This window comes from Mustela lutreola, chromosome 3, assembly GCF_030435805.1.
Source record: "Mustela lutreola isolate mMusLut2 chromosome 3, mMusLut2.pri, whole genome shotgun sequence".
Classification (NCBI taxonomy): Eukaryota; Metazoa; Chordata; class Mammalia; order Carnivora; family Mustelidae; genus Mustela; species Mustela lutreola.
In genome coordinates, this window is record NC_081292.1 from 120,894,331 (window position 1) to 120,921,158 (window position 26,828).

The 26,828-nt window shown below is 34.2% G+C and overlaps 1 protein-coding gene across 1 annotated transcript in view; it reads right to left on the bottom strand.

Moving 5' to 3' along the window:
- LRP1B (LDL receptor related protein 1B) overlaps positions 1-26,828 on the bottom strand; it is a 2,000,743-nt gene that overhangs the window by 103,152 nt on the left and 1,870,763 nt on the right. The window contains exons 75-79 of the mRNA XM_059166755.1: positions 26,416-26,550; positions 22,835-22,954; positions 20,983-21,224; positions 4,163-4,386; positions 3,343-3,449 (exon numbers count right to left, since the gene is read on the bottom strand). Coding sequence (XP_059022738.1) covers positions 3,343-3,449; positions 4,163-4,386; positions 20,983-21,224; positions 22,835-22,954; positions 26,416-26,550 — 828 coding nt within the window. The remainder of the gene's footprint in view (positions 1-3,342; positions 3,450-4,162; positions 4,387-20,982; positions 21,225-22,834; positions 22,955-26,415; positions 26,551-26,828) is intronic.

The following is a 26,828-nucleotide window of genomic DNA, read 5'->3' on the forward strand; positions in this document are numbered from 1 at the left end:
TGTAGAGCGGTTTGTTATTGGCTCAAAAGTCATGGCAGAGTGCTTCATATCACTCTGCCATGACTTTTGAGCCAATAACAAACCACTCTACAATGCGATATCACCTCACACCAGTCAGAATGGCTAAAATCAACAAGTCAGGAAATGACAGATGCTGGCGAGGATGCGGAGAAAGGGGAACCCTCCTACACTGTTGGTGGGAATGCAAGCTGGTGCAACCTCTCTGGAAAACAGCATGGAGGTTCCTCAAAATGTTGAAAATAGAACTGCCCTATGACCCAGCAATTGCACCATTGGGTATTTACCCTAAAGATACAAACGTAGTGATCCAAAGGGGCACGTGTACTCGAATGTTTATAGCAGCAATGTCCACAATAGCCAAACTATGGAAAGAACCTAGATGTCCATCAACAGATGAATGGATCAAGAAGATGTGGTATATATACACAATGGAATACTATGCAGCCATCAAAAGAAATGAAATCTTGACATTTGCAACAACATGGATGGAACTAGAGCATATCATGCTTAGCGAAATAAGTCAAGCGGAGAAAGACAACTATCATATGATCTCCCTGATATGAGGAAGTGGTGTTGCAACATGGGGGCTTAAGTGGGTACGAGAAGAATAAATGAAAGAAGATGGGATTGGGAGGGAGACAAACCATAAGTGACTCTTAATCTCACAAAACAAACTGAGGGTTGCTGGGGGGAGTGGGTTTGGGAGAAGGGGGTGGTATTATGGACATTGGGGAGGGTATGTGCTTTGGTGAGTGCTGTGAAGTGTGTAAACCTGGTGATTCACAGACCTGTACCCCTGGGGATAAAAATATATGTTTATAAAAAATAAAAAATTATATTAAAAAAAAAAAGTCATGGCAGAACACCATGTTATTTAAAGTTCTCTAGTCTCAGTTCATTTTACATTACCTATCCTGTCCCCTTCTAGGTGTGCCATGACTCCAAATATCACAGAACGTGCCATGTGGCTTTACACTGCAGCTCCTGGTTTAGAGCTATGTCATTCAATGTATACAACAATATCCTTTGGTTGCCAGTGATAAAAATCAAAGTTTCAAGATAATAAGTTCCTTTCTGAAATCTCACAGGTAATAAGTAATCCCTCAGGATTCAAAACCAGATATATTTGACTTCAAAGAACACCTTTATAACATCTACACCATGATGGGTTATCTGTCCACCTCTCAAATGCCTACCTATCCTTCAAGTACTTGTTCCAGTAACATCTTTCAGGTCGTTTTCCAGTCTTGGAGATAATACCAAATACTAGTCTACTACTTGCTGGTTTAGAGCTAAGGAATCATACTTGCCCTTCTTTCCCGGAGAACTGTGCTCAACTGACTGCAGCAGCCTCGCTGGGAAGTTAGAGCCCAAAGGTCAACAAATGACTGATGGAGCATATAAAACAGGACCCCTCCCTGCTGTGGGATTTATGTTCCAAAGCACATCCCCTGTGGCTCAAGACAAAAATGAGAGTTTCCATGAAACACAGTCTTTCTGGTGTCTTTCCCTTTATCTCTCCATCTTTTACAGGTTTCTCCTGAATGACACTCCCCTCATAAATAATCTTTACTAGAATTCCTGTCTCAGGCCTTCGTAAGACCCCTCCAACAGGCAGTTCTAAAAATTGCTGCCAGAATCCCTCTTTAAGATGAAAATTATGTTACATATACTGTGGTTATGTTATTTATTAATATCATGGAACTTTTTTATAAAATTAATTTTGCAACTTTTCTGTAGGTCCAGAATTAGTTAAAAATAGAAAAGTTAAAAAGACAGTTAAAGTTCTTTTAAAAATGAAAATAGTATTTGAGCATCTTATGCCACTTGACTCTTCAGTTGCCTCCCGTGTCTCCCCTTAAAGCTAGAATAAAATTCATTCCTTAACTGTCTGTTTGAGGTCCTAGATGATCTATACCTGGGCACCTGGGCAACCTCATTTCCAACATTTTCCTGAGTTGCTCATATGTTCCTAGGCATACTAACATCCCTGCTGTTTTTGACATATGCCAAGCTCACTCCTAACTCATAACATGCTGTTCTTTCTGTTTGGAAAGTTATTTGCTTACATATTCATATAGCTTCCTACCTCTATGATGTTCTCTTCTCAAATATCACCTTTGAGATGACTTTTTTGATAATCTTATTCATAATTCTACCCCCCCCCCATAGTCCTCATTCTTTTTCACATAGCACTTATTAGTATCTGGCATGATTTATATTAAATATTCCATTCTCTGGAGGAAGGTAAGTTTCATGACAGTTGGTAATCTCTTCACAAGGGTTAGAACTTGTCTTCAGTATCTTGAACAATTTCTCACAGTAGGTAGGTGCTCAATTGGTACTTGTTAAATCAGTGACTGGAGACACACTTATGTAAATGAACTAATTCCCCAAAGACTGCTCCTTTCCATAAAGAGTAAAAACAATGTAGTTGAAGGAAAAATTCTATGGCACATTAACAGTTAATAAGAATATAGGTACCAAATATAAATAAAATTGCAACTACGTAAGATACTATAAAGCACAATTATTAAGTAATATGTACTCTAGACATGTATTCTCTACTTCGGGGTATAGTGCTGAGGGATGTTGTGTATGGCATGAAAAGGAAGGAGCCTTGAGGCTCCTTTAGTTCTGGAAATGTCTCATTGAAGAAGTGTTAAACTTAGACCTTATAAGGTGAGTAAGAATCATCTGGGTGCACAGAAGTCAGAAGGACATTCTAGATGGGGAGCCTGGGAGGAAAATGCAATGGGAGAAAAACAGGCAAGTAGAACAAAACATGCAGGCTCCTGAGCAGTTGTGGGAATATAGGTAGTTTGGAGTGGTAGCTTAGATGACACAGTTGGGAGGGATATTAAAGTCTGGTTAAAAAGAGCTGTGAATGAAAGGGCAAGGAATCATAATGTCTGCCTTTTACAGAAATTATTTGTTTTCCCACCTCTTTGCCCATTTAGTTTCTGATCCTCTAGGAATATTATCATCTGTCCCAGCATCATTAACATATATCAGTAAAAAATACCCTAATACATTATAAACTGTCAAAATTCCACATATATGAAATCCTACAAATGGCTTTGCAACTTGGGCAATTTTCAAATAACATCCCCATAATATCACTGGCAATATGGTAAGGCCTTGACTTTCAAGTTGGAAAAATAGAACATGAAATGTTAATGACTTTCATAAAGTGATCTATAAATTATCTTATCTGCTTATAAAAATGATTATATTGCCAACAAACCTGGAAAGAATTGTAACACTAATATGCTGAACATATTGCTCCACATTCTAGACTGCATCAGAAATACATCATACCTGTGGGTCTTTGCAGATTCTTTTGTACTAAAATCCTTCTCAGAGTACCGTCCATGGCTGCTTCTTCTATGTGGGAGTGGTCCCCAACGACAGTCCAGTACATCATCCTGACGAGACAAGTCAAATGGATTAGCTTGCAGCTAACTCAGCTCTCAGCTCTGCTCCTCAAAACAGTTTTCCTTCAGACCATGTGCATCAGAACCACCCCCGAGTCCCTGAAAATGCAGACTCCTGGACCCAACTCTAAACCTACAGACAGGGAATTTCCAATAAGAGTAGATGATTAGGAGTTTTATTTAACATTTCTCTATTTTCCTTTTAGGTTACTGCCTGTAAATGAAAAAAGTAAAAGAGTAAAAAAAAGAACAATTCCAGCAAAGGAAAGGAAATATTTGTGTTAAAATTGTTTAAATTTGTTCCTATGTACACCTTCATCTTTTATTATCACCAATGGCCAAAATACTAATACTCCATACTTCATACTTCATACGTTCAATATTATAGTTAATGTCTTGAAAATTCAATCTTAGTTAACCATATTGGTTATGTGTTTATTGAAATGTCCACATAAGACACACACACATTCATACATAGAATATATCATGCAGCAGGCTTTCAGGAAAACATGTATTTTGTGCCATGATTTGCTGTGAAAAGCTCATGCTCTTGTACAGAAGTAGAGGAAATTTTAGAAGCCTTGTGAATCTATTATATGTTGAACGTTTATTATAGAAGGAAAACTACAGAGAAGAGGTGGGAAAACAATCTCTAAAAATGATATGCGTATCAAGAAATATAAATAGTCAACTTGTTAACCTACCCTCTTTTAGGATTTACAGCGATAGCATAGGGTTCTCCAGCCATGTTTGTTAAGAGTCTGGTGCAGTTGGGGCCATTCAGCTGTCCCACATTGATAGAGTACCTCAGACTGGTCCAGTGAGTGGTGTAGTAACTGAACCAGTGCATTCTTGAATGATCAGTCCAATAAATATTTCCAGCAACCCAGTCAACTGCAATGTCCCTGGGCCTTTTAAATTCAGGACACTGAAAGAAAACAAAACAACACCACAGTATTTTCAAAAGCAAAGTGGTGGAGGGGAGGTCTGTATACATTAATAATGTATGGGAATAATATCAACATGGTCAGGTGTCTTACACAGGTTTTAAAAATATCTAAAATGTTCCATTTTATTCTTAATTTTTATAGATATTATAATTTCCACAAATCTTAATTGCAATATTCATGGGAGTTTAACCTATCACTCCCTTTGTATAACACCATCCTGTTAGACTATTTCTAGAATTGTAGACAGTTCACCTGTGACTTCTCCCAGTCAGGATTCTTCTGAGACTAACCGTAATTGTGATGTCTAACAAAATAGAATAGTTTAAGAAATCCATATAAATAGCATCATACTGTTCTATTTCTGACTTCTTTTATTCAACATTGTATCTATGAAATTCTTTAATACTGTTGTATATGTCAGTTACTAATATTATTTTATGATGGGTAGTATTTCATTTTATGAATATGCTAACAGCTTTTTCACCATTTTACTGATGATATCTATTTGGATTATTTATAGCCTTAGGCCACTGAACTGAAGCCATGAATATTTTTGTACATGCATTTTGGTGGACACAAAAATTCATTTCTGTTGAGTATTTAACAAGGAATAGAATTGGTGAGTCTTAAGGTATACATATACTTAGCTTGGGTAGATACTGCTAGCATTTTTTTTTTCAAAAAGTTTTTTACCAATATACACTCTTTTAAGCAACGTAAGGAAGTTCCAGTTTTTCTGCATTCTCACCATATATAATTTGATTTAAAAATTGAAAAAATATTAGTAAATGTGTACTTATTTAGAAAGGTACTGTACTTAAACATATTTTAAGGGAAGTTACAATATATCTCATTTATATTAAATACACAAGCTTGGATTTTCTGCTTTATATTGTATTATTGAGTTATTGTAAGACAGAAAAGTAAAGGAGTTCTTTGCAAATAGACAGTGAGGAAAATAACATACACTCTGTGCCCTTCAATTAACCTGGACAATTTGAGTAGGAACTAGTGTCATAATTAATTTGACATGGTCAGGTTTATTGTGCATAACCAAAAGTGAGAAAGGATACCCAGGGGTATTATATCATGAATGGAAACAATTATTTGAAGGTGATTATGACTAGACATGTGGTCAATGTGTAATAGCATCATTAGGACCTGGCAACCAGTGGAAATATGGGTTTTTAACACATGATAGTTTCTTGAGTGAATTACTAGTGAACAAATTTTACTGAAGGAGTGAGTGGACTTGGATTAAAAGAAGAGAAACTGAACTCAAAAAAGAACATGAGATGTCAATAAACAAGAATTACAAGCCACTGCCTGCTGTGTGATTACTGGGATCTCAAGAAAGGAAAATGCGGCCTGAACTAAACGCAGAACCAATAGAAATTCCTAACAACTTTTATTATCAGTCCTTTCACATATTGATTTAAAAACTGAAATTATGAATAGTTACCTATTTCTCAACTCTAACAGTAGGTACTATCCATCTACCCAGTGATAGCTCAGTGATGTTTAACAAAAAGCACTCTGCGATACAATATGCTTTAGAAACACAATATAAATAATAGTCACAGGTGGGTAGAACATAAATATTTGTCCTAGCTAAACCACAAAATTATTTTCAAATGTTCCAGTATTTAAATTAACTATAATTTTCACCCTGATTTGGCAGTGTTTAAAAGTAAATATATGAACAAATGGCATGGACATGTCAGTGTAAGTCATAAATTTATAAATATGGCAGACTATGGAGAAAATAACCATTATAAGCTGTTTAGAGTTTGTTGGAGTATATTTATCATCTTCTAACACTAGTAAAGCAAACCATCAACATGCAAAAAAATATGATATTGGTTATCTGGCATGAGCATGGAAAAATACCTAGTTTCCCTTTATCCGATGTAAATATACACACGATTTCTTATCCTAATAGTATCCTTGCTAAAATAGGACAAATTCCATGCAAAGTTCCTCTTTTTGTATTTAGGATCTTCATTTTGTTTTACTCATTCTAAAAAAAAAAGTCTGATTATCTTTCCATTCTATACTTCTACACATGGACTGTGGACAATTAAAAACCCAAATTCTTTATTTCCCTAGAACATGCAGAAGATTGATTAAGTGATACTTTGTCAAGTATGCAGGTTTGTGAAGATTCTACTAATGGCAAATTCTAGAAGTATAAATTAGATTTGTGTCATATTACTAGGGTAAAAAATACGGCTTAGGGGAAGGGAAAAAATGTTACTTTCCAATGTGAAGCACAGAGATACCGATGGAGTCATTTAAATCTATACATTTATATTCTGGTTCCCTGATCAAGAGATCCCCAATGACATTCCAGTATCAACTAAAGTAGTTAGAATATGGGGTAAAGGACACCACACCCGATAAACTCAACCTATGGACATAAATCGTCAGTGACAAGATGATTCTCAGAGAATACTGGCATCAGGGTGAAGATGTTACCCGATGTTCATCTTCATCAATTTCACAACATACCGAATGCTCAATGATTCTCAACACTGAAGAGAAAAGAACTGAACAGAAAAACAGCAATAACAAGAAAGCAACAGGATGCTCCTATTTTCAAGGAAACTAAGACCGAAATCATATCACCCTTTATATCATATCAAATCACCATTTATAGGGGCACCTGGGTGGCTCAGTGGGTTAAGCCTCTGTCTTTGGCTCAGGTCATGGTCTCAGGGTCCTGGGATGGAGCTCTGCATAGGGCTTTCTGCTCAGCAGGGAGCCTGCTTCCCCCTCTTCCTCTGCCTGCATCTCTGCCTACTTGTAATCTCTCTCTCCCATCACTGTGTCAAATAAATAAATAAAATATTTTTTTAAAAAATCACCCCTTATAATGGGCTCCATAGGAATGAAATAATACCCCCTCTCTACTACCCACAGCTTGACCAGGATTGTGAATAGTATTAGCCATATAAAAGGGACTCTAGGGACGCCTGGGTGGCTCAGTTGGTTAAGCAGCTGTCTTCGGCTCAGGTCATGATCCCAGCGTCCTGGGATCGAGTCCCACATCGGGCTCCTTGCTCAGCAGGGAGCCTGCTTCTCCCTCTGCCTCTGCCTGCCACTCTGCCTGCCTGTGCTGGCTCGCTCCCTCTTTCTCTCCGATAAATAAATAAAATCTTAAAAAAATAATAAAAAAAAAATAAAAGGGACTCTAGTATTAAATGGATGTTGGCTGGAGAGTGGAAGGTAGAAATTCCTGTCGGATCTTGATACGATAAAAAAAGAATTTATGGAGAGGTTCAAAATCAAACAAGTGAGTACAAAAGGGCAAAGTAAAAGTAAACTGAGGTTCTGGGGCGTGGAATGGAGTCTGACAAGGGACAATAGAAATGGGAAAGCTAAGCCATTTGCTTCCAAAGAGGTGAAAAACAAAACAAAACAAACAAACATCAGATTCAAAAGAAAAAGAAAATATAAAACTCTCATTGCCCTTTTGGCTAGCTTACTAGACAGATAGGCCTATGAGCTAGAGGCACTAATGAAATATGTAGTGTTGAAGAGACTGTAGAGGCAAGTGGTTACCCTGAGAACAAAAGACGTTACTCATATTATTGCACAAAGTGGAAGACACATTTTGACTGCTTTCTCCAGACAGATGATTTCTTTCCTAATAAGCTCTCTAAATACACAGCCAAAGTTTTGAGGCCTGAGGCATTCTTCCTTGTGGAGATATATTAGTCCAATGAATGAAACACTTAAATCTTACAGAAAAATTGGCAGCTTGATTGTAACAAAATTAGAGGTTACTACTTTAAACTACTAATCCTTTACAACTGTGGATTGCAAGGTATCAGTCACAATTCCAGCTTCAGGAAACTAAAGATATAAGTCACTGGAGACATTTGATTTAAATTAAGGAAAGAGGAAAACCTATGAAGTGGGACTTCAAGCATTTGAACCATGGAAATACTGCCATCTTTCTAAAAAAAAATTCCTATAGTTAACAATATACTTTAGAAAAATACAGTTAACATGGGGGTAGATTGAAGTAGTCACATATTTTATCTATGTTATTTTTTCATCTAAGAAAAGAAAATTTGGTTTATATTACTAAAGTTAATTATCCTGTAATGTAATACTATTAAAAAAAGATGTGAAGCCACTCTAAAGATATGTGTGTGTGTGTGTGTGTGTGTTTCATTTCACTAAATGAAAAAGCTATTTACACTCTTGGCCGATAATATATGAATCAGATTAAATTCTCATAAACCAGGAAATAGAAGTAAAATAATGACTATGCAAATTCTGAACATTACTAAATTATATGACTTAATAATATAATAAGATATGTAGATATATATTATTTCAATCTAGAAGCTCATACAGCAATGGGGAAATCCAAAAAAAGCGAAGAAAAAGTTATACTTGGAACTAGAATCTATGAGTTCCTAAAACACTTCAGGAAGGAAATTTCTGCTTTCTACCTACAATTTATTCTGAAGCACAGGTTATTTCAATCTGGGTAATTTTAAACCTCTACTTATCTACCTTAAAACCATGTCCACCTGGCACAAACTCTTCTTGGAGGAGGGGTGCTTGGGTGGCTTGGTGGGTTAAAGCCTCAGCCTGCTCAGGTCATGATCCCAGGATCCTGGGATCAGGCCCCACATCGGGCTCTCTGCTCAGCAGGGAGTGTGCTTCTCTCTCTCTCTGCCTGCCTCTCTGCCTACTTGTGATCTCTGTCTGTCAAATAAATAAATGAAATCTTCAAAAAAAAAAAAAAAAACTCTCCTTAGGAGGAAAAGAAACTATATAATTCTTGGACAATTTCCAAAAAAGACCACATTTGTCTTTGGATTATAGACTCAAATTTGAATGTGACTTTATCTTTTTTTTTTTTTTTTTTTTTAGCATACTTAGTGTTCTTTAAACTTATTCATCTTTTACCACTACCCCCCTGCCCAAGAAAAGAGCAAAACTAGCTATGAAAACCTACTTCACACTATCAGGTAAAAAAAAATATGGAAGATTTAAAAGCACATTAAATTTGGAAGCAGAAACATGGTATAAAACCTAATTCTAGTTTCTTCGTAAATTATGTGATGTATAAATAAAGGCTTTGGATTAGATTATCTGTAAAATTTTTCAGACTCTAAGCATTAAATGATATAACAGTTTAAAATATTAACCATTCTATTAACCTGACTTTTACATAGCTTTAAGGATGTATCTAATGTGAACAGTGAATTTTCATGCATTAGTATGTGAAAAATTTGTTGGTACTTATGGGAACAATTTTGATATCATCCCCTATGTGAGTGACCTAGAATTAAGGAATAAAGGTGTCTTCTGGCATTTACAATTTAAAAAACGCATAACACTTGAGATGGGAAGCAGAGCTATCTGAAAGCAGAGATTGCAAAATGGTAGATTGAGGACTAAATTTAAGTTCAAGTAAATAAAACTTTTAGGTATATTTTAAGTTTAAACTTAAGATATAACCTTAAGTCAAGGTGTTTTTTTGTTTGTTTGTTTGTTTGTTTAGCATTTACTAAGTATTCATTGAACATTATATCAAAAACCAACGATGTAAAGGAAAAAAAAGGACAAGTTGTTTTTTGTTTTTTTTTTTTTTTAGGGTCTTTAAATCTATTTATTTATTTTGTGGGAAGAAACAAGTGCTGTTACGTTTTTGTTTAATGCTCAGTTTATTGAATCTAGTATGTTAGACATTAACAATCTATTTCATAGTTTTGGAAATCATTCCTGAACACTCTTTGTACTGTGATAGTGTTGACTTAAGCATTAGACCCTTTCCAGACTTGATTATTGTGTGTGGCCATGGGTATTCATTCTTTTTTATTTATTTATTTATTTTTTTAAATTAAGGATATAGGGGTGCCTGGGTGGCTCAGTGGGTTAAAGCCTCTGCCTTCAGCTCAGGTCATGATCCCAGGGTTCTGGGATCAAGCCCCACATTGGGCTCTCTGCTCAGCAGGGAGCCTGCTTCCTCCTCTCTCTCTGCCTGCTTCTCTGCCTACTTGTGATTCTCTCTGTCAAATAAATAAATAAATAAAATCTTTAAGAATTAAGGATATATAAGAAAATATATAAAAATCAGGGCAACATTCCAGAATAACAGAGTCAATCAGCTGTTGCCTCCTGATTTAATGGAACAAGAGGCATATGACCTCTTACCTGGGTCCCTAGTGTTATGTCAATCTCAATCACTCATTTATTTTACCCATATAGCTGGTTTGCAGCCCATGCCTTAAAGAGACAAAAGAAGTTGAACTTATTGGACAAATCATGTATCAATAAAAAAGGGAGTTAAGATAGCAATATAACACAAAGAAAAAGAATCACAGAAGCAAATGTTGATACTGTCTCCAAAATCATTAAGTAAGCATCTTGTGGATGAAAAGAAATATTCAGTATATGTAGGATATAGATATATGCATATGCTGTATAAGTTCTTTATACAAAAGTTCTTTATGTACAAATTTGGCTCCTATAAAGAACTTTTGTATAAAGAACTTACACAGCTCAACACCAACATGCCAAATAGTTCAATTAAAATTTGGGCAGAGGACATGGAAAGACAGATTTTCAAAGAAGACATACATATGACCAATAGCCACATGAAAAGATGTACAAATCATTAGGAAAATGCAAATCAAAATCACAATATCACCTCATGCCTGTGAGAATGGTTAAGATCAAAAACACCAGAAAAAAATGTTGGTAAGGATGTGGAGAAAAAGTAACCCTCTTGCACTGTTGGTGGGAATTCAAATTGGTATAGCCACTATGGAAAACAGTATAGAGGTTCCCCCCAAAATTAAAAATAAAATCACCATATGATCCAGTAATTCCACTAGTGTGCATTTACTGAAATAAAACTAAAACACTAATTCAAAAATGCATCCCTATGTTTACTGTGGCATTATTACAATAAATAAGATATGGAAGCAACCTGAGTGTCCATCCATAGATGAATGGAAAAAGATGTGGTGTATATATACAAGAGAATATTACTCAGATATAAAAAAGATTTTGCAACAGCGTGGACTGACCTAGAGGATATAATGGTAAGTAAATGAGTCAGAAAAAAAATACCATAGGATTTCCACTCAAATGTAAAACTTAAGAAACAAAACAATTGAGCAAAGAGAAGAGATGAAAAAAACCCAAGTCTTAAACATAGAAAACAAAGTAGTGGTTGCTAAAGTGGATAGGGGGGATTGGTGAAATAGGTGAAGAGGATTAAGAGTTTACTTATCACGTGATGAGCTCTGACTAAGGTATAGAATTGTTGAATCATTCATTATATTGTACACCTAAAACTTATATAACACTCTATGTTATATACTTGAATAAATATATTGGGCTCTTGTAATTCAATGTAGCTCCTACATCAAACATATTCAGATTGTAAATGTGTGTGTGTGTGTGTGTGTGTAAATAATACATAATGCTGAGTTTCATACATCACTTTCTGGCTAGCTTCATTAAAATTAGTTTCCTACTGTCTTATTACTCCCTACCATTCCAGTTCCCAGATCCAAATAGAACCTGGAATAATCATGAAGCCACCTTGAAGGAATTTCCTAGCCATTCAACTGACATTTTAGATGACAGCCAATCTTTCTGGGGCCTGTCTCTTCAAAAAGTAACAGTTGGTTCAATTTTGAAAGACTCACAAAAAGAAAAATTTATGTAGGCTAAGATCTATAATGTCTAAGCAAGACCAATGTTAATGACTGCAATGATAATGAAAACAATGTCTTCTGAATAAAGGAGCTTCTGTTTACCAGGATAATTAAGAAAGGCAAGGGAAAGAGCATGCTTGAAGATTCTGAAATGAAGTTGCATTACTGGAAATTAAATATGGTATATTTAATGGCTAGGAAAAAATGAATGTTGGTGGGTATATATGTATATGTTCATAGGTGTATAAGGCAATGGGAAGGGTGTGGTGTAAGATGAGATGCAACATCATAGAGAGGCTTATAAACCAATGAGTATTCAATGGAAATCCATTGGAAAGATTTAAGTGAGAGAGATATGATGATTACATTAATATTTAAAAATTTTTTTGGCTATAATGAGAAGAATGGCTTAGAACTGGGGATGAGAAGTAGATACAGGATAATCAAAGGAGACTTACTCAATGGATTTCAGAAATGAAAATGTAGAATTGTAATCTAAGTTTTAATGAGACAAAAGTGGATAAAATGGGATATATCTGGAGATAAAAATATTTGATCTTGTGATGAATTGAATACTAAGGATGAGAAGAATAAATTGTAAAGTATAACTTTCAAGATCAATATACTATTGTCACGTTAATTCATTGTTACCAAATATTTTCAATTAATTCATTGTTTTTAACTCTTTAAAAATATTATGTACCTACTTCATGACAGATACTATTCTAGATGTTAGGGTTACATATAGTAATGGCCAAAACAGCAAAAATTAACTGCCATCAAAATTTACTTACAGCAAAGAAATTTACAGAGTAGCTAATAAGCATAATAGGTAAGTAAATCATATAGCAATTTAACAAAGATATGCACTGTGAGAGTGAAAAAAAAAAGAGTATTGTGTTGAGGATCCAGGGTGGGAGTAGGACAGTAGATTGCAATTATCAATATATTATGCATTCAGTAGATGGAATTTGAGCAAATTCTTGAAGAAATCTAGAAATTGAGCCATACAGGATATCCAACCTGAGAACATTTAGGCCAAGAGAACATTTCAGGAAAGACCTTACATTAATAGGTACTGATGGGTTTTACAAATACCAAAGCATCCCTGGAGAAGAGTAGGGAGAAATTAATAGGAGATGAAGTCAGAGAGGAGACCAGATCTTTTAAACCCTTGCAAGACATGAGAAATTTGTATTTTTTAATGGGGAACCACAAAATATCTTTGATCAGAGATGTCTTGTGATCTAATTTATGTCTTAGAAGATGTATTCTGGCAATTGTGCAGTGATTAAGAAAGTAGGAAGACCAGTTAGGAGGCTACTGCACTAAATCAGAAGAAAAATGATGGTGGTTCAAAAGTAGGTACTTAAGGTCAAACTGATGTAAGGTAGTTAGCTCCTAGAATATGTTGAAGGTACATTCAACAAGATAGCCTGATTTGAAAGAAGAAGGACCAATAGTAACGCGAAGATTCTTTAAAAAATTTATTTATTTATTTTGGGGGTGAAGGGCAGAGGGAGAGAAAATCCTGAAGCAGATTCTCTGCTGAGTGCAGAAGCCCCATGCGGGGCTCAATCTTACACCCTGAGATCATGACCTGAACCAAAACCAAGACTCAACCATTTAACCCACTGAGTCACTTAGGCTCCTTGTAAGTCCAAGCTGTTTACTTTGAGCAAATTTAATTTATCATTAAATGAGACTGAGAAAGTAGATTTTGTCAATCAAGAGAAGTTTATTTTTAGGCATGCTACTTTAGGAACATTTTTAAAACTACTCTACCTCCCTATCCCTGGGGAGTCTGCTTAAAGATTCTCTCCCTCCCCCTACTCAAGTGCATTCTCTGTCTCTAAAATAAATAAATAAATCTTTAAAAACTCCAAAAGAAAAAGCAAAGTAAGCAGTTGAACAGAGCCTGATAGCAATTTGGTAGTTGTTAGCATGCAGGTACATATTAAACTATGTAAACTTTATAAGGAAGTGAGAAAAGGTAGAAAAAAGAGGATCATGGTCAGGGCCTACATGCATTCTAATATTCAGAGGGAAGGAGAAAAGATGAAGTAAAAAAGACTCAGGTGTGAGAGAAAGTAAGAGACCAATAAAATAATAACTATATCAGTGATTCATCTTAGAATCATTTTCTATTCAGAGTTATTATTACATAAAATGATGTAACAGACACAAAAGATCTACTTAAAGTTTGTTTGGAAAGACTGATATTACTATGTAGAAAACAGTATCTCAACTTTTGATATTTAAGTCAGGATCATTCCTATAATGGAACTAGCCTATTACTGTAGAGTTCTAAGCAATCTCATTGGCCTCTACTTTACTCACCAAAGATTAGCAGCACACCTCAGATGTGGCAATAAAAAATATCTCCAGACATTGCCAAATGTCCCCTGCAGTGGGGTGTCATTCTCAGCTGAGGACCATTGACGTAGAACCACTGAGTGTTCTCTGATGTCTGCTTCCTCTGCAACTTTCAGCATTTATCAAGGTCCTTAACTAATATGTCACAAAACTTACCGAACACCTCCTTGTCCTCATTTACTCGATCTTTTGGCAGTGCTAGAAATATAAGCTCAATCTCTTTCTCAAAATAGTCTCCTATCTTAGTTTCTGTGACACTACAATTTCTTCTATTCTCCTAATGGACTTCCCACTCACTGTTGTCATTTTAATCTGGCTTCAGAGTTTGGTTCCAGTGCTTTTTTATGTCACCTGTACTCTCATCTTGCTAATCTAGTCAAGCTTCATGGTTCTAGACATCTCTCTATTCTTCTATTCCTTAAAATCTCTAATCCAGAGACCAAGATAAAGCCTTAAATACACCATTGACTATTTGACAACTCACTTGGATTTCTTACAACCCCTCACTTGGAGCTCAGAATTACCATGACCGAAAGTGAACCCAGAATTTATTATTTTCCCTATTCATCAAGTTGTAAAATCTAGGTCTTAGGTACTTCCCATTCTCCTATTTCTTACATCTATTCTATTTTCAAACTTTGTTAAACTTCTACTCTCTCCCTCCCATTTCACTGAGACTATAATATTGTAACCTCCACTATTTTTGCACCAACTTGGAGCACAATCCTCCGATGTGATCTCTTTCTGTTCCAGATTTTCTCCCACCAAATCCATTCTCTACATAAATGTAAAGTAGCTGTCTTATACATAAATAACTTTACTTTCTCCTTATCTTTTAGGTCTTTGCTCAAATCTCTTTAAATGGGCCTTTATGGACCATCCTATTCAAAGAAGTCTTAACAACAACTGAGTTTTTCTTTCTTGGTCCATTCTGTATTACTTTCAATATAATTTTCAAAATTGGAATTTTTGGTATTTATTTATTTATTTATTTGTGAGTTTACTTGACTTTGTCTTTGTTCTCCAGAATATAAGCATCATAAGAATAAGACTCAAAAAAAAAAAAAAAAAAAGAATAAGACTCTTATCATTTTGTATCCTAGGAACACAACACTAAACCTAACAAACAGAATTTCTTAAATAAAGCTTTGGTATGAATGATAAACTTGACTAGTTCACCTTAAAATGCTGTTAAATATGTTCAATAATATCCTTAGGATTATTAATTGTGGAATCTTATGTTTTATGTAGTCCTACAAGATCTATGTTCAATAAAACTTTAAACATTGATCACAACTGTTACAGAACCATTTAACTCCAATAAACATATATTGTTGAATGCCTGTCTTATGCAATCAGCAATGATCAAGTCACAAAATAGCAATAACTTCATGATTTGATAGTTTAATTTTTTTTCCAAAGAAATCAAAATAAATGATTTTTGTTGTTAAATGGTTTGAATAAACTCAGATGGTTTGAAAAGTATTCTTGACAAGTAAGTGTAGATAATTTCAAGGTAAAGTTATAAAGATTACCATAAATTTATAAAAATAAATTAAAAAATGGAAAAAGAAACTATCAATTTCTACTAGTTTCCAAAATCCTAAAACTAGACTTTGTTTTTGACAAAACTTGTGACACACATATACAGACATAAACTTATTTGTGAGCACACCTGCATACCTCTGCACTTGAGTGTGTGTGCATGTATGTGTGTGTGTGTGTGTGTGTGTGTGTGTGATGTACACACAAACCCATATATAGGGGTTTGTGGTTTATAGCTAGGACCCCAATTAAAGATGGAAACCTATTAAATAAAACTTCGCTGGATATTTCTTAAAAGCTTTCAGGGAAAAAATAATTGCCTAATCAACTTACTGAAGAAAAGATATGATTATTAATGAATAAAACTATAAGCATGTTCGTTCTGAAACACTCTTTTGCATAATAGAGAATATGCCAAAAATGGTATCTCATTTTCACTTCTCAAAATTAGATAGATCAGATAAACCATTTGTTTTGCTCTGGAATATTTAGCTCTTTAATGGTAAAAATCTAATCTGTATTTTTAAAATCATTTGCATTTCTCCAAGCGTTGACCTATTTTATGGTGCTTGTCATCATGTACTTTGCTGTACAGCATTTCATACTAGAAATGATAAATTGCCAGAAAGTATGTACAATTGTTATATAATGCTATCATATTCTGTTCTGACTACTAAAATTCAAATTCAGAAATCTCATTATGCTTTACATATAGATTGAATCATGTCAGCCTTTTAAGTTTTAAATTATTTAATTTTCTTAAAGGAAAAAAAAATTATCCATTTTGTATAGCCCAGGGGACTAGAAAATTATAAGCATTTCTATCTATAAATAACTTAGACTGTATTTGAAATTTAAATTTATAATCATAATTAGTATTCAAGCCATTTTCACAGATTACAGAAGAGTATTCCCTTCACGACTTCCAAAAAACATCATATTGAAAATTATCTTCCTTTGGAATGGACTTCAGTTAACATTTAGTTGTCTGAGTAATATTCTTCTGATTTCTGATACAACATATTTTCTACACTTTACTGAGATGAAAATATGCCAATATTTTCAGTTTCTCCGAACATGCTTTCAAGACATCCTATTATCCCATGGCTAACTTCTTCCATTTGGTTTACTGATAATGGGGATTTAACTAAAGTGCCCATAGTTTGATTTTTGTATTTTTCTTTCTTTCACCTCTTGGTTCAGAAATGGAAACTGATGTTCCATATTCAGCTCAGGGAAAAATCTTTGAGTTTCATTTTCCCCCGGGTGGGGAATTCACAAGTCAGTATCATTTACTATTTGTGTTGTTGGGGTTAATGTAGAGCATGAAATCAGCCATAATATCTGGCTTGCTAAAATGTTAACACAGAGGCTCCTGGGGGTGACTGAGGGTTTAGGAGAAGGGTGTAAGCCTTTGGAACACCAAGCCTTGCATGATCACTCGGTAATTGGAATATCACGGGGAGTTACCTTCCCCTAACCTTTCTTAGCTTAGACTGCTGGCTGCCCTGTGATCTAAGAAATGTATGTATTGTCCCTTAGACTCTGTTTAGTAGAACGTGTAATTAGCATACCGTATCTTTTTTTTTTTTTTTTAAGATTTTATTTATTTATTTGACAGAAACACAGCTAGAGAGGGAACCCAGCAGAGGGAGTGTGAGAAGGAGAAGTAGGCTTCTCACACAATAGGGAGCCTGATGCGGGGCTCAATCCCAGAACCCTGGGATCATGACCTGAGCTGAAGACAGATGCTTAAGGACTAAGCCACCCAGTTCCCCCAGGCATTGTATCTTCCCTGTAAATAGATCCTCTCAGTTTCAGTAAAACCCCAGGTCAACATCCCCTGCTTGAGAAACAATGATAAGGATTTGTGATTATCCTGAAGGGCCAATAAAAAAGAGTGAAGAGCAAAGTGTCTTCGTTTCTGAGTGAAGACCTCCTTGCTTTCTTCTCTCCTTTCACAGCAAAGTTTGGAGTAATTTCATCTGTTGGTAAAGGCATTGCTGGCCATTCCTGGCATTGTGTCAAAACTGAGAAGATGCAATAGATTGTATGCTCATTAAACTACTGGATGACTAGCTGATGACTGATTAAAAAAAAAAACAAAAAAAAAAACAGATACCATACATTGCAGAGTAATTCAGCAGGGTAAAGAAATCATCAAATCTTTATCCATAGGCTGTATTTCAGAAAACAAATTTTCCAGGTAAACAACTAGATAGACATAAACTACGTCACGCATCATTTGGAAATCATATATATTTACTCTCTGGAAGGGGCTTTAGAAATTTTCTACTACAATATGATAGCTGTTTTTTAGATAAGTAAGTTGAGACACAGAGATGTAACTGTTCTTTCAAGTTAAAGTCTAAATTTGGTTACATTCTAGCTGCATGGCCATAAATGAGTCATTTACTCATCTAAGAATGCATATTAATTATTAAGAATGTAAGAATGGACTTATTCCAATATTTATAATATTGAGGAATCAGAATTACAAAAAGATTTAGGAAGCAAATAACTGCCCTCATCTGTATAGTCTTAAGTTTTGTTTTATTTTGTTTGCAATGCCTTGATTGGAACTTTTATGGAATGCTGAGTGGCTAAGAACATGGTCCTAAAACTCATGGCTCAGAGGTTCCAATCTTATAATCTTGACATTTGACTAGCTATGATGGAATCTTAGAAACTGTACCCTAGTGTTACCCACTTTCTTCCTAGTGAATCCTGTCATTCATGACTAAGTCTGAAAAGAGAAAAATAAAGTCTAGAAGATATAACATATGTAATCATTACCCTTACCTTGGCTAATTGAATTTAAATTAAAAAAAAAAAGACAAAATGAAGTTCCATATCCTATTAGCAAAAGACTAATCTAGTAGCTTTGCCATCATTTACAAAAGATTCTATACCATAGTTATAAAATTAAAAATTAAAATATATAAGGGGAAGCCTGGGTGACTCAGTCAGTTAAGCTTCTGCCTTGGGGTCTCAAGTCACGATCACAGAGTCCTGGCTCCCTGCTCAGTGGGAAGTCTCCTTCTCCTTCTCTGTCTCTCTCTACCCTTTCCCCCTCTCATGCTCATTCTCTTTCAAAAAACAAACAAAAATAAATCTTAAAAATAAAGGGATATATATAGGTAAATATATATAATACAAATAAAACATACACATTTATATATTTCTATGTATAAGAATAAAAACTTAGTTATCTAACTGTAGGCAAATTTGGCTTTGGGTTTAAAATAACTTTTTTTCACTAGAAGATACTGGTTATATATTAATTATTAATCTCCCCAGATAAAACTAAAATAATTACCCAGTAATTTTTACTGAAAAAAATCTACCAAATGAAAGATGTATTTTTAGAAAATAAAATTCAGAGAAAATTAGGTTGTAAATAATTTTCATGTAATTATATGCATCTTAGAGAAGAACATCTTGTCAATCATCAACACTATCATTGTCATCATCAGAAGCATCATTGTGGTCATCACCCCATTAATAGCAAGCATCTAGAGGGTACTTATCATGTGCCAGGAACTGTACACATAGTTAACAGTTCCTGTATACATATACACAAGATTAAAAACCCAGGCAATGTAACTCCATAGTACATACTCTTTATAACTTCATTAATAACAGTTACCTTGGGAACAAAGTTTTTGCAAAGCAGTCTTGTGTTCCACAGATAATGAAAGCTAAAGCTAGGCAAGACTGAACCAGCTTTTTAGTCTGATAGCAAGTGAGTAAGTGAAGGAAGGCAGAGGGATCTACTAAATTTTATGGCTCTCTCCTAGAACTGCAACTTAAAGGTATTGTGTAACGCTCACTGTGTTTGGCAGAGGATGAGTTGAATAGTCTGACATATATATATATATATATATATATATATATCATATGATATATGACATATATATGATATATCATATTATATCATATATATTATCATATTTAAAATACATGTATATATTTTGCTCTCAGTGAAATTAATCTAACCTGAATTAGAAAGGTAATATAACTTCATTAAAACCAGATTACAGCGATCTACCTGATAAAAATGTGTTCCAGATTTCTATTAAATGGTATTCATGCAGTTCAAATCTTTATGGGTGATACTACTACAAAGGATAGTAAGGACTTCCAGATAGGTTCCTCTGATTCTATTCAAATACAAAGATTCAATTATATCCTACTGTGACAGCACTTGACTTTTTGGTTGTATGTGAATGGGCCAGGCCTCACAAAAATAAGTATTTATCTGTCATTTTTCTCCCTGGTTACCTCAAAATACAAAATACACAATAATTGACATGCCCTAAAGCCAAAAAAAAAAAAAAAAAAAAGGTAGTCTACAACCACAAATCTAAACAAATGCTCTAGTTTATTTTTCTCAAAAGGAATAACCATGGTAATCAACATGTCCATCATACACCAGCAAATAATATCACTCTGTTTTGGATGTTCCCTGAAATATAGTTATCAGGAGTCAGAAGAAATGGTTACACAACTGAGTTGATCTCTTGCCCTAGAAGAGTGGTGTATTTCTGATATTGCTCAAAATGAAATAATATTCCCTGCATGTTTTAAGTTTATTTTCTAACATGAAAACAAAGTAATGATTCCCAACCTCATCTCATAATGAAAAAAAACCTCACATTATATAATGTTATAGAATATAAAATATAAAATGTACTAGAAATATTAGGTATTGTTCATTACCATTCTTACATAGCTAAAGCAAAGGCACTTAAAGAAAAACATAATATCATGCAATTAAATTATATGCAGCTGTGAGAATAAAGTAGGGAAATTCTTGATTTCTGTATAGGGAGAATATTGGGAGAAATAACTGTACATATTAATTACATCCTATAATCAGATATTGTGATTGATAGATTAAAAAAATAAGGAGGTGGAAAAGTATGAGCCTTCAAATAGTCAATGTTATTTACTTACAATCAAGCCACTGTTTGCTTGCCTTTTTTCTCTGCCATGGATCCTTTTGTAGAAAATTCCGCCTGGATTAAACTGAGTACTCCAAATAATCATATCTCTTTGATAATATACATCCATCCCTGTTATCCTTGAATTATGTTCAATATGAGAAATTTGTTGATGATCGCCACTGTAGTTGAATGGATATATAAAACCCAGGATATCAGTGTCATTAGCAATGTAGAGAACTTGATCTTCAGAGCCTGGAGATTATTATAATAAAATACAAAAATAAAGTAAATTTCAACTAATGTAAAAGCAATAATTATACTTTTAAATTATCTTTAATTATTATTCTTAACAGTTTCTTGTTCAGTAAAAATCAACCAGCTTTGTACCATACTATAGTCTCTGTGACTTATTTCTAAAACACACTTACCTAAATTTAATGAGAGTTATTGATGTAGGTTTTCCCAAGACACAGCTTACCTTATGGCTAGGAATTAGGTATTTGTGGTAGATATTCTTTTCATAAAGAGGGATTTCTATTTGATAAATTGCAATACATTATGTTCTAATGCTTTGATCCTCAATATTCAGATGTTATGTTGTGTACTCATTAAGCCTCAAACATTCCTGAGCATTTAGTTTATGCATCCAATTCATCATTTTCTTAGGTTAAGAAATGAAAATTAAGAGGGGGAGAGTCTTCTTCTAATATTCATATATCTCAAATATTCTTCTAATTTTATTATAAAAATTTATCAGGATTTACTACATTTAAGTATCATGTCAGTATTATTTAGCATCTTGCTAGTGGATCCCTATAATCTGAAGTTTTGACACCTACAATAAAATACTAATGTCATTTGTATATTGAGACAAGTAAAACCCTAAATTTTTAGGAATATATTAAATAAATTATTAATGAGACCATGAAGATTGAATTATATATACACTATCTTCAAATTAGAAAAAATAGACTATGAATTCTAGTTCAGCCCTATGGGTTTAATGGTTCTTACTTGGTTATGTTTGTCTCCTCTATGGCAGGCACTATTCTACAACTTTCATAATTTATCTCCTCTTCTTATAGGAAGTAGAGATTCATTTTTCCATTTTACAGATGAGGAACTGAGGCTCAAAGAGTTTCTTAGCTTCCCCAAGGCCACAGATCATAAAGGCATAATGCTAGCATTCAAATTCAAGTACATTTACCTCTCTAGCCCATCCTTAATCCACTATATCATGTTGTTTTCCACCTGTAATAACTGTTTTATTAACATTGTCCAATCATGTCCTGTAACTTAACAATATTTGTTATAATATTATTTAGTAAAAACCAGAGCATGAAAATTCATAAACAAAAAAGTTCCAAATACCTGTTTAAGTTTTAAAAATGATATTTCTAAGTAAAGGAGGTCTGAATTAAAGCATGATTTTATTTCAAAACCTTTTAAATTCTTACTCAAAATTCCATTCTCCTTATAGTGCTAACCTTTAACCCTTTAAACTGTTATTTTTATCCATTATATAATAATATTTTTCATATACACTGAGAGCAGAACATAAAGAGAGATGCTTCATATTCTATCACGTTGGCTTGTAAACTTTTCCCTTCTTCTGACAGATTTTTTAAACATGAATGTGGTTTTAACAATAACCACATATTTGATAATCATGTCTATAAATCATTCCAGATTAGATTAAGAATGACAACAAACCAATTTCGTCAATTAGCCAATATTAAAAAGAGATTTTGTTATATTTTCAGGCATGGAGCTATTGCTAAAATATAATATGAAGCATTGTTTTCCCCATAAGATATTTATAGCAGTTATAATAGAATTTGAAATAACTGTTATAATCTTACCTTTTGCTATGCAGGTGTTATTCTTTTCCTGAAAATTCTGGTCACACACACATTTATATGACCCTTCCATATTGATACATTGGTGGGAACATGTGCCAAACACCAAACATTCATTAAGATCTAGAAGAGAAGAGCTCCAAATAGCATCATCATACCTCCAATTTCCGTTTCTGTTCTTTCCACATTTAAAAAAAGACAAATTTACTTTTCTTCCTTCAACTTATTTCTATTTCTTTCACTGTCCTTTTAAAACTCTCAAGTATATGATTTGCTATGTCATATTTTCTGACAGTAACAATTTTTACAATAGTTTCACTGTAATAATTCATCAGTTGTTTGTACACTGCTTTTTAATCCACTTAACACATTGAAAGAGCCCTTTCAAACTTCCCTAGTATTTTCATTCATTCAAACACTTCTTGAGGTTTCCTTTTGAGACTGTTTCTGATTACCTACCTCCATACATTTGTACATATCATATACTGTCCTATAAGCCCCTTGCCCACCTTGACCTAAAGACTTTTTATTCATTTCTTAAGATCCATATGCATAAAACCTTTCTTGTTCTCTACCAACGTACATCCATCCCACAGTTTCTCTGCTGTTTACTATCTGGGTGTTTCTCTCTTACAGCACTATATGTACTATATATTATATATGTAGTCATATATACATACCCCCTACTTGACTGTCAGCCCCTGGAGGGCATTAATTATTATTAATTTTTTTGTCTGTGTGTTACATAATTCCTGGCCAACAAATGAAGATACAGATACAACTGTAACACACTTCTGGCTTCCTATATACAAAGAAACAGTGTTACAAGAAGGGCTATGTGAAATAAAACAAAACCCTGAATGTCTACAAATAAATGGATACATGTGCATTATAAGTAATAAATAAACAAATCACAGGCAATATTCTGTTGTTTAGCACATGCCTCTAATTTTAATGGCTTATGCAGAGCCAGCAATAATGTCAGGTGACTCTAGTGAATTACTACACTCTCTCTATTTTCAGTCAGCTTAATTCTTCTGCTTTTTTTTTCATGTCACCCTAATTATGTAATAAATCTGTGAAATAAATCCTTCTTTTGAATTAGAAAATTTAAGAATAAGCACAGCAATAATACTCTTTCATTTAGCTCTCAACTGTGTTCTGAAGCCTTAGTGGTAGAGATCAGGACTTTGCCAGGGACACTTGCAAGGACAAGGGCGAGGCTCAAACACAGGCTTTCTGATTCCTTTGTGTCTACTATGATACTTTGCCCAAGGTGAACTTAGGCACTCAATGACAATTCATTTCTGTGTTCCATTGAAATATAGGACAAAGAGGTAAAGAAAGCTGTATTGTTAGTGAATACCATACCAGGGACAAAGCAAAATGCATTTTGTTGGCACCTGGCCATCAAAAAAGTATTACAATAAATACATTTGATTGTTTGACATCTGTAGCTTTGAACAGCATGTTATTTGATCTTTCATTTCCCTTTGATATGGAGTCAAAATAAGCAAAAATCTACATGATTTCATAAAAATTTCGGGCCCCTCACATGGCCCTATATTGTCCAGAATCACCATTTTCTCTTCATCTCTATACTAATGCCAGGGGGTCCAGCTCGTTCAGTTTGTAGAGTATGTGAGTCTTGATCTCAGGGTCGGGTATTTAAGTCCCATGTTGGGAAGAGAGATTACTTAAAAGTACACACACACACACACACACAGACACACACACACTAATGTTGATACTGTGGGCTTTCATAAGGGGTGGAAGAATCTCACACATGTCCAATACATAGAACAGTGCCTGACACAGAGCAACTGTTAATCCATTGCACTTCTCTGCTGTTTTCTATAATTTGTCTTCCCTTTACATATTCTAATTAAAGCATATTGGCTTTAACATCACATAATGATTTCTTAGTCTCTTTTTGAGTTATATATAGGGAAAGCACAAACACATTTGAATTTTTTGAATTATGAACCAAAGTCATGTCTTTCCCTTCCTCCATACCAAATCAAATTGCTTTTCCTTGCTATCAAAGCTTCCTTTAATAAGGATACAATTTTTATTGGAGTGCAGAAGTTACTAATTTGCACAAAAAGAATACTGGATTTGTAGCAACTTAAAATGAAGAGAGAAGTTGCAGCTTTTATTTGACATAGAACAATTAAAAATACAGAAAATTTTGAGAATTATGAGCTTTAAATATTAAGTTTATAAGGAAATTCAGCCCATTATTCATGAATAGATTTTAGACAATTAATGATATTGAAATTAAAATTTTGAAGAGGTTGTGTGTATATGTGTGTGTTTATATATAATTGATAGAAAGTTTCTGGGGAAGAAAGAAATAATATAGCCTTGAGAAATAATTTACTTCTTAAATTAAAATAGAGAAAACTTATGGGTGCTTGGGTGGCTCAGTAGGTTGAGCGTCTGATTCTTGATTTTGGCTCAGGTTGTGATCTCAGGGTCCTGAGGTTGGGCTCCATGCTCAGCAGGGAGTCGGCTTAAGATTCTCTCTATCCTTCTCCCTGTGCCCCTCCCCCTGCTCACTCTCTCTAAAACAAATAAATTAATCTTTAAAAAATATATTAAAAAAATAGAGAAGGCTGTTAGTTTTCAGTGCTCGCTCCATATTAATGGAGAAATAAAATGCCATAGGCAATTCAAACAAGTATATAATCCAAGATGTACGTAAATATGACATGGCCATAATTCTTTCCCTTTTGGGTGGATATAATTAATTCACTTCAATAATCTCATTTTGATTGACACAAAGCAAAAATCACTTTTCTTTATCCAAGAATAACATGGACAGTAGAGAAGGCAGATGGTGGGTGAAAGCATTTTACAACTTGAATTTACAGTAGATAAGCCAGCCTTAAACAATTTAGGCTTGGCTCTAATCACAATAACATGAATTTTAATGGAGAAACTGGCAGTAAGTACATATAAGTCTGTATTTCATGGCTCTCTCACTAAAGCTTCAATGTATATTATATTTACCTATAATTTACTATGAGATCCTGGCTATCCTATCATGCTCAAATTTTAAATGATCTCAAGTAAGTTGATAGAGATTTCTTTAGATCCTGTCTTTGAATTTTAGAAGGCATTCCTAATAATATAAAGCACTGTTTGAGACATGGTATTAGGACAAAAGCCCACAGTTCTCTCAAAGTGAATTGCCTACTGCAGTACGGCAAATGCCACAACTCGGGAGAGATGGGTCATCATAAACATGTTCTTTCACGAAATGTCTCTAATTCTCCAATAGTTCCTGAACCAGTAATTTTTTTATTTGCATTTCAAAACAGAGTTGTAACAGTACAATTGAAATTCCTGCAGGTCTGAATCTGCTATAGAAAAGGCTTTGTTGTCTCAGAGATGGTTAGCTTAGCCATACAAACAGGCTTTTGACCCCAGGGACTTTCACTCTTGTAGGTAAAACGGTATCCCGTAGATACACACCAATCTGATGAAAATCAATCCCATGTCATCTCACAATTTAACAGCCTGTGAGTCTTTTATAACCTAAAGATTTAAGAGCAAGCTGTTGAGGAAATGTACTATACCTTCACACTGTCTGTTTTTCATGTTTCTCTGAAATCCAGGCTTACAGCGACAAAAAACAGATGTTTTTATTTGATTACAATATGCATCATCTCCACATGGATTCATATTATCTTCACAGGTATATTCAGCGGGAGCTAGGATTTAAAAATACCATCAAAACTAATATGATTCTAATTCCTGAAGTGGGAGTTTACATTTTTTTCTTAACTTGAAATTATATTTATTATTCTACAGATAAGTATTTTTTGAATTTATAAGATTACGACCTTCTTTCTAAGTCATGATTTCTTATAAAAGTATAGAAGCAGATAAAAAGCTGAGCCCATTTCCACTGAATATAGTTTCAGACCAAACTGCCAATAGCTGATATTTACAGCTGTTGACGTACACTACTTGTGGAAGGAAGTCGAGA